This window comes from Sapajus apella, unplaced genomic scaffold, assembly GCF_009761245.1.
Source record: "Sapajus apella isolate SASKATOON/1434 unplaced genomic scaffold, GSC_monkey_1.0 scaffold12, whole genome shotgun sequence".
In the NCBI taxonomy this organism is placed as follows: Eukaryota; Metazoa; Chordata; class Mammalia; order Primates; family Cebidae; genus Sapajus; species Sapajus apella.
Window position 1 is genome coordinate 1,227,042 of NW_022436952.1, and position 8,689 is coordinate 1,235,730.

General features: G+C 52.9%; 2 protein-coding genes across 9 annotated transcripts in view; one reads left to right on the forward strand and one right to left on the reverse strand.

Annotated features, from left to right (window-relative positions):
• VAT1 (vesicle amine transport 1) overlaps positions 1–4,767 on the forward strand; it is an 11,762-nt gene extending 6,995 nt beyond the window's left edge. Inside the window, exons 2-6 of one of the 2 annotated variants that reach the window (XM_032279532.1) lie at positions 537–744; positions 1,131–1,301; positions 1,404–1,493; positions 2,846–3,087; positions 3,251–4,767. In XM_032279532.1, coding sequence (XP_032135423.1) covers positions 537–744; positions 1,131–1,301; positions 1,404–1,493; positions 2,846–3,087; positions 3,251–3,334 — 795 coding nt within the window. In that variant the 3' untranslated portion in view covers positions 3,335–4,767. The remainder of the gene's footprint in view (positions 1–536; positions 745–1,130; positions 1,302–1,403; positions 1,494–2,845; positions 3,088–3,250) is intronic. The other variant, XM_032279533.1, reaches the window with a different exon arrangement.
• Positions 339–8,689, reverse strand: part of IFI35 (interferon induced protein 35) — a 14,596-nt gene continuing 6,245 nt past the window's right edge. The window contains exons 2-7 of one of the 7 annotated variants that reach the window (XM_032279540.1): positions 7,373–7,471; positions 6,179–6,326; positions 5,999–6,105; positions 5,710–5,896; positions 5,487–5,593; positions 4,264–5,259 (exon numbers count right to left, since the gene is read on the reverse strand). In XM_032279540.1, coding sequence (XP_032135431.1) covers positions 5,215–5,259; positions 5,487–5,593; positions 5,710–5,896; positions 5,999–6,105; positions 6,179–6,326; positions 7,373–7,471 — 693 coding nt within the window. In that variant the 3' untranslated portion in view covers positions 4,264–5,214. Of the gene's footprint in view, positions 462–4,263; positions 5,265–5,486; positions 5,594–5,709; positions 5,897–5,998; positions 6,106–6,178; positions 6,327–7,372; positions 7,475–8,689 lie in introns of those variants that run through there. The other 6 variants (XM_032279537.1, XM_032279536.1, XM_032279538.1 and 3 more) reach the window with 6 other exon arrangements.

The following is an 8,689-nucleotide window of genomic DNA, read 5'->3' on the forward strand; positions in this document are numbered from 1 at the left end:
AAAAAAAAAAAAAAAAAAAAAAAAAAGAAATTGGGCTTGGCCCTCAATCAGCACTCAGTAAAGGTGAGTTGTTTTTTTCCTTTCTTTTTTTTTTAAATTCGGAGTCTTGCTCTGTCGCCCAGGCTTGAGTGCAGTGGCACCATCTCAGCTCACTGCAACCTCTGCCTCCGATTCTCCTGCCTCAGCCTCCTAGGATTACAGGTGTGTGCCACCATGCCTGGCTAATTTTTGTATTTTTAGTAGAGACGAGGTTTCAACATGTTGGTCAGGCTGGTCTCGAACTCCTAACCTCATGATTCACCCGCCTCACCCTCCCAAAGTGCTAGGATTACAGGTGTGAGCCACCGTGCCCGGCCAAAGGTGAGTTGTTATTGTTGCTGGTGATGAGGTTATTATTATTATTATTACCGTGACTACTTTGCTGCTTCTGCTACTTCATCTGGAAGAAGGTGGCCTTGTACCTAGGGGAAAATCAGTAAATATCTTGGGAGTGAACGAATGAGTGACTGAACAATGCTCTTCTTCTCTTCTTCAAGGTAGGAGACCGGGTGATGGTGTTGAACCGATCAGGGATGTGGCAGGAGGAGGTGACTGTGGCCTCGCTCCATACCTTCCTGATGCCTGAGACCATGACCTTTGAGGAAGCCGCTGCCTTGCTCGTCAATTACATTACAGCCTATATGGTCCTCTTTGACTTTGGCAACCTACGGCCTGGCCACAGCGTCTTGGTACACATGGCTGCAGGTGACAGGGGGCCTCCCTTTATCACTCCTTACCCCACCCAGATTTCCTTCCAGGCCCCTTCCCTGCAGCCTGTCTGGATTGTTGTCATGGCAACACCAGGCTGCCTTGGCCTGTGGCGCCCAGAGGCCTCTGCAGTAGAGTTGCCGTGGTAACATTCAGGCACCAGGTCTAGTCTGGTGTGTTATCCTTAGCAACGTGCCCTCACCCCACACCCCCACCTCTCTAGCCACCCTCTCCATCACTTCTCAGTCATGGAAATTGGACATGGACCCTAAAATGAGCCTAGGCAAAGCAAAGGTGACGGGCTGAGTCCTTGGGAGGCTACAGTGGAGTGGTTGGTGGCCAGGGCAACTCCATATCCCCTGCTTACGGGTGTCTTGCTGCAGGGGGTGTGGGTATGGCTGCCGTGCAGCTGTGCCGTACAGTGGAGAATGTGACAGTGTTCGGAACAGCCTCGGCCAGCAAGCACGAGGCACTGAAGGAGAATGGGGTCACACATCCCATCGACTATCACACGACTGACTACGTGGATGAGATCAAGAAGATTTCCCCTAAAGGTGGGGGGCAGAACATGGGAGGGGTTAGGGAGGGACAGGACAGGGAGGGGAGCTGCAGATCTGTGAATCCTAATGTTCTTGGGTTCCCCTTTTCTATGACAGGAGTGGACATCGTCATGGACCCTCTGGGTGGGTCAGATACTGCAAAGGGCTACAACCTCCTCAAACCCATGGGCAAAGTCATCACCTATGGTGAGTCAGTGGGTCATGGATGGAGACAACATGTTAGGGCAGGAGGGAGGGTCTAAAGAGTGGGACATAGGGGTCCAGGGCTTTGGACTGAAGGGGTAGGGACTCAGGTGCTTTGTAGACGATCAGGGTTAAGAATGATCCTGTATGTTGCATTGAGATTGCTGATTCCTGGGTGCCAGCTCTTTTCATTCTCTGTCACAACTTATCACGTGAGTCATAGTAAATTCTATATTCTTTGAGATGGAGTTTTGCTCTTGTTGTTTGGTTCACTGCAACCTCTGCCTCCTGTGTTCAAGTGATTCTCCTGTCTCAGCCTCCTGTGTAGCTGGGATTACAGGCATGTGCCACTACACCTGGCTAAGTTTTTTTTTTTTTTTTTTTTTTTTTTTTTTTGTATGTGGGCGTTATTTACCCTGTCCTACCTCCCTGAGTTGTCTTAGGCAAGGTGCATTTTCATTTAAAAAAGTATTTCACACGACAAAATAAGCCAGGTATGGTGGCTTATGCCTGTAATCCCAGCACTTTGGGAGGCCAGCGCACGTGGAGCGCTTGAGCCTAGGACTTTAAGACCAGCCTGGGCAACATGATGTAACCTCATATCTACAAAAAATATGAAAATTAGCCAGGCATGGTAGCACTGTACTCCTGCCCGGGCAGCAGAGTGAGACCATGACTCAAACAAACAAATACAAAAAGATTAGACTTTTTTTTTTTTTTTTTTTTTGAGAGAGGGTTTCAGTCTGTCACCCATCCTGGAGCACAGTGGTATAATCTCAGCTCACTGCAACAGCCACCTCCCTGGTTCAAGCAATTCTGCCTCAGCCTCCTGAGTAGCTGGGATTACAGGCGCCCGTCTCCACGCCTGGCTAATTTTTTTTTTAAGGCCAAGTCTCACTCTGTCACCCAGGCTGGAGTGCAATGGCACAATCTCAGCTCACTGCATCCTCTACCTCCTGGGTTCAAGCAATTCTTCTGCCTCAGCCTCCCGAGTAGCTGGGACTACAGGCACGTGCCACCATGCCCAGCTAATTTTAGAATTTTTAGTGGAAACAAGGTTTCACCATGTTGGCCAGGCTGGTCTTGAACTCCTGACCGCAAGTGATTCTCTTGCCTCGGCCTCCCAAACTGCGGGGATTACAGGTGTGAGTCACAGTGCCTGGCCCCTAGATCAATCTTAGGTCAGCCAGGGTTGGTTTGGGCCTGGTAACCAGCAGTTTGAGAATTAGCCTATCATTCCCTGGCTCTGGTACGGAGAATCACAAGGGGATGACAGGGAACAGAGAGCACAGAGTCAGGCACACAGGGATGTGCCTGGCACCTCGGTTCACAGGCCATGTCACCTTGTCCCTCAGGAATGGCCAACCTGCTGACAGGCCCCAAACGGAACCTGATGGCCCTGGCCCGCACATGGTGGAATCAGTTCAGCGTGACAGCTCTGCAGCTGCTGCAGGCCAACCGGGCTGTGTGTGGCTTCCACCTGGGCTACCTGGAGGGTGAGGTGGAGCTGGTCAGTGGTGTGGTGGCCCGCCTCCTGGCTCTGTACAACCAGGGCCACATCAAGCCCCGCATTGACTCGGTCTGGCCCTTCGAGAAGGTGACTTGTGAGGACTTTGCCGGGAGGGCTTGGGTAGGGCTCAAGAAGGCTGGGGTCCCAAGGGGCTGATGCTTGGGGAGGAGGAGGGCTGCCTGCATCGCACTGGCTCTTGTTGCCCGGGGGCTGGATAGCACTGGGAGCCACAGCTTGCCTTCCTCCCCAGGTGGCTGATGCCATGAAGCAGATGCAAGAGAAGAAGAATGTGGGCAAGGTCCTCCTGGTTCCAGGGCCAGAGAAGGAGAACTAGGAGGAGGGGCTATGAGACCCGTGAAGGGAGAAGTCGGGAAGCTGCATTCTGCTGACCACCAGACTTGCATTTCAGCCTCTCATAGTGCTCTGCCCTCCCTCCCCCGAAGGTCTCTGTGGTGATGACCGTGCTCCCCTGCCCCTCCCTGCTTCCTGACCTCTGAAGAGGTTGGGAAGTGACCATTTGGATGTCTGGGCCCTGCCAAGGGGACAGGGAGGGTCAGAGGGAGGCTGGCTGCTTCCTGCCCCCACCCTTTCCCCGGGCCTGCTGTGCTGCTTTTGTGCCAAGGTTCGCCAGTCCCCACTGTTATGTTCTGTGAGCTTCCACCTCTGCCTCGTCTTCCCTCCCACCCTGCCCCGCCGCCTCCCCAAAGAATAGAAATGTCAGCTCAGGATATGGGGCCAATCTCTGTGAGTCCAGCATGTACCTGTCTCTCCCTAGTGTCCCTTCAGCCTGGGCCAACCAGCGCCCACCTCTGGGCTTGACCAGTCCCCACCTTGTCCTCTGTTCTCAACTTCTTAAGCACAATTGGGCTTCTTCCATCTCCCGGTTTTCTGCCATTCTTAACCAAGGCTGCCTCTTACAACAGGGCAGGAATCTGACCTACCCCCCTAGGTCACAACTCTAGGAGGGATACAGAGCCCCCACCCTTCACTGAGTTCTCTGGATTTGTTCTCAGTGCCTTAGCAATGAAAACCTGTGCTTGTGTGTGTGTGGTGGGGCGGAAGGAGGACCCTTCTCCCACCTCCTTCTCCACCCCTGTTCTCCCCAGTGCCTTCCTTGTTCTGGTGGAGCTGGGGTTTCACTCCTCCCCAGTCCCACAACACTGCCAAAAATCTGTGTGACATTGGGTGGGGGCAGCCCCGAGCCTCCTGGGGAGCAGGGCAAAAACAGGTGCCCTCATCGAGGTCTGTGCCATGTCCTGCCTGTGCGGTGGTTGAGGAGAAAGGCGGGGAAGCTTCCTCAGCCTTGCAGATACGTGTGGCATTTACCAGCCAGAGGTCTGAAAGGCAGTGCTGTCTGTTTCTTGTTCTGGGACCAAAGTAAAAATCCAAGCACATTCCCCTTGCAGTTAGGGGAGGCCCCACTGCCTTCTCAAAGCAGAGAGGCAGCTTATCAAACTCAGCCCAAAACTTTTGTTTACATGGGTGGGGAGATGAAGCAGGGGAGTACAAAGGGGGATGGTCAGGACCTGGGCCACTGTGACCAAAATGGGGACTTCCTGGGTAGGGAGGTCACTCCCTCTGCTCACTGAGCTAGGATTAGGGAGGGTTATCGCCCCAACCATTGCAATGGGAGGTGGGGGGACAGGCTCAGCCTCCTCATTGTCTAAATGAGGACTAAATGTGTGAAGTGCGATTTCTGCTTTTGTGTACCCCACCCCATTACCACAGCTGCCTTTGTGTTTGTGTCAATAAAAAGCCAAACCCTGGCTCCTGCTCTTTGCCTCTGAGAGTGGAGGGGAAGGTGAGCTCCTGGAAGGCCAGCTCTGCTGGTGGAAGATCTGGGCTTCTTCCCATCCCCCTGCCTCCTTCCATTCCCAAACCAGGTTTCCTTTCATGAGTGAAATGAGGAAGAACGTCATGCCATGCTGGCTCTTTTTACTGTTCTTGGCAGTGTTTCACAATGTGGAATCCCTCCCCAGTGTTGGTGAACGTAAAGACCTCCTACGTGGGCACCCAAGTCCAGCCCAGCATGAGAACCTTGGGAGGGGGCAGGGAGGATGAGAAGGGAGGCCCTAGCCTGACTCTGAAGTGAAGACTGCTAGGCCCTGCTGTCCTTGGGGTATGACTGTCAGGGCTTCTACCTCCCCGCCCCCCCGCGTGGGCTTCTGGAAGTGGATCTCCAGGACGTCATGCAGCTCCGGGCCATCCAGGACATCAGGAATGTTGAGAACCAGCACAGAGTGGGACACTGGCTGTGAGCTGATCTGGAAAAGTAGCCAAGAGATGACAAAGGCTCGTGGGAGTAAGGCGCAGGGGGAAGGGGGCAGGGCAGGCAGTGCCCCATGGGGGTATGGGGTCAGGAGGCCTGGAGAGGCTGGTGGTGGGTAGGTCAGTGGGGTTTGGGGTCTCTGATCCTTCATTGGGCAAGTTCCTGACAGGCAGACAGGTTACCCAGCCCAACCCCTGTTCGCCACTTTCCTACTTACCTCAGCCTTCTGGATCTCCCCATTCATGCAGGGAGAGACTCTCAGAGGGACTTCCTGCCCACCCAGTGGCACTCTGAATTGGCCAATCTGGCACAGGCGCTGGGCCACTGTGGGGAACAAGGAGGGGTGGACCTTTAGCATCAAGTCCTCTCTGCTCCCTGAACCCTCATCTTCTGCACCCTGTACCCTCATCTCCCCTGCAGGAGGCCAGCATGACCCTCACCTCCATCCTTAGCAAAGTCCAGCATGACACTCCCTTGCAGCAGCTCCCGAACCTCCACGTCGCCACCCCCGTTCTTAGTCTTGCCAAAGAAGATCTCCAGCTTGTCCAACAGCTCCTCCTCACTCAGACTGAGGTTGGCAGGAAATCCACTGACCAACACCCTCTGGCTCCTCATCTGGCTGGACACCTAGCAGGAGACAGCAAGGGGTGGTCCCAGACACAGCACCACTTCCCCAGCCCCAGATGCATGGCACCCTTTGCATGTCCCAGGATTCTGCCATTCTGTCACCTGGATGGTGGTGACCATGGGCAGCTCCAAGGGCTGGACCTGCACCCGCAGCCGGCACTCCTCCATGTCGATCGTGTGCTCCTTTTGTTGCAGCACCTGCTCAGCCACTGGGTGGTGGGGAAACAGGGTCAGTACTGGGAATCCTCCCCACCTGTCTCCTGACACTCCCCAAGAGCTCACCTTTGGGGTCATCGAAGGTGACCAGAGCAGAGCCTGCAGGCAGAGGGCAGTGGATCCTCAAATTGGAAACTAAAGACTTAGGCATTTCCCTGTCCTGCTGGGTGTGTCCTCGGAATACCAAGGGGATCTTCGGCACTGAAAATAAGACCTGGAAGTGGGGAGGGGAGTAGGAGTGTTTCTCATTCCCACCTAGGAGGAAGGCATCCCCAATTCCATTCCACTGATACTGATTGCTGGAGATAAATACATTTACTGAAAGAAAACCCGGATAAATGAGTGGATGAGGCCCGGGCAGGGTGGTTTACCTCTGTAATCCCAGTACTTTGGGAGGCTGAGGCGGGAGGATCACCTGAGGTCAGAAGTTCAAGACCAGCCAGACCAATATGATGAAACCCCATCTCTATTAAAAACACAAAATTAGGCCGGGCACGGTGGCTCAAGCCTGTAATCCCAGCACTTTGAGAGGCCGAGGCGGGTGGATCACGAGGTCAAGAGATCGAGACCATCCTGGTCAACATGGTGAAACCCCATCTCTACTAAAAATACAAAACATTAGCTGGGCATGGTGGCACGTGCCTGTAATCCCAGCTACTGAGGAAGTTAAGGCAGGAGAATTGCCTGAACCCAGGAGGCGGAGGTTGCACTCCAGCCTGGGTAACAAGAGCGAAACTCCGTCTCAAAAGAAAAAAAAAAAAAAAAAGAAGAGTGGTCTGGTCCATACCGGGCAATTTACATACAACATCTTAATTTGTCCTGGGAGGCTCATGCCTATAATCCCAACACTTTGGGGGGCCAAGACAGGCGGATCACCTGAGGTCAAAAGTTCGAGACCAGTCTGACCAACATGGAGAAACCCCGTCTCTACTAAAAAAAAAAAAAAAATACAACTCAGGAGGGAGGAGGAGGAAAAAAAAATACAACTCGGGGTTTCAAACTCCCAACCTCAGGTGACCTGCCCACCTTGGCCTCCCAAAGTGCTGGGATTATAGGCGTGAGCCACTGCACCCGGCCTAATTGTTGTATTTTTAGTAGAGACAGGGTTTCACCATGTTAGTCAGGCTGATCTCAAACTCCTAACCTCAAGTGGTCAGCCCACCACGGCCTACCAAAGTGCTGGGATTACAGGTTACAGGTGTGAGCCATCATGCCCAGCCTCACCAGCTCAACCAGACAACACCAGGTCTCCCACCTTACCTTGTCTTTGGGGGAGTCCCCGAGCTCCTTTCTCTGCTGCTGCAGCTCCTGCAGCCTCATCTTGAGTCTGGCCTGCTCTTCCAGAAGGGCATGGAGGGCCTGCTGGAACAGAAGGAAACAACCAGACTTCCACCTGCCCTTCCAGAGGAGACTCCACAAGCCCAGGGGAATGGGGGCCTATCCTGGACTCTCCAGAAGCAAAGTTGATGCAAAGCTCCAGAATAACCCAACCCCCTTATGCTGCCTGGGCTGATCCTGGCCCCCTCCACTCAGGGCTCGGCTGGCATCATCTCAGCTGCTCTTGAAAGGGCAGGAGGCTTTGTAGCAGCCATGATTTGTTCCTGATCACAGATCTAGAGTTCAACAAACACCGAGCTCCTGCTAGGAAGTGCTGGGCACTGACAGAGCAGTGGAAGATAAGGGTACATAGCCCTCAGGCCTGCCAAACAGTGCTCAAGGTAGTTGACAATCACATGCCTGATTGTGAAGGGCAGCCAGAGTTTGGAGGAGGGACAATCCAAAGGGGTTAACCCAATTAGGGACATCTCCAAGAGGAGAAGAGACTAGTTGCAAAATGTCATACAGTAATACTGTTAACATTTGCTAAGTACTTACTATATGCCAGGCACCATGCTAAACCCCCTGATGAATTATTTCATTCAATTCTCACAACAGGGTATCTATCTTATTTATTTATTTATTTATTTATTTATTTATTTATTTATTTATTTTTTGAGATGGAGTTTCGCTCTTGTTACCCAGGCTGGAGTGCAATGGTGCAAATCTTGGCTCACCGCAGCCTCCGCCTCCTGGGTTCAGGCAATTCTCCTGCCTCAGCCTCCTGAGTAGCTGGGATTACAGGCACGCGCCACCATGCCCAGCTAATTTTTTGTATTTTTAGTAGAGACTGGGTTTCACCATGTTGACCAGGATGGTCTCGATCTCTTGACCTCGTGATCCACCCGCCTCGGCCTCCCAAAGTGCTGGGATTACAGGCATGGGCCACTGCGCCCAGCCTATTTATCTATTTATCTATTTATTTATTTATTTTTTTAAACGGAGTCTCACTCGGTCGCCCAGGCTGGAGTGCAATGGTTCAATCTCGGCTCACTGGAACCTCCACCTCCTGGGTTCAAGTGATTCTCCTGCCTCAGCTTCCTGAGTAGCTGTGATTACAGGCATGCACCATGACACCCAGCTAAGTTTTGTATTTTTAATAAGGATGGGGTTTCACCATGTTGGGCAGGCTGGTCTTGAACTCTTGACTTTATGATCCACCTGCCTGGGCCTCCCAAAGTGCTGGGATTACAGGCGTGA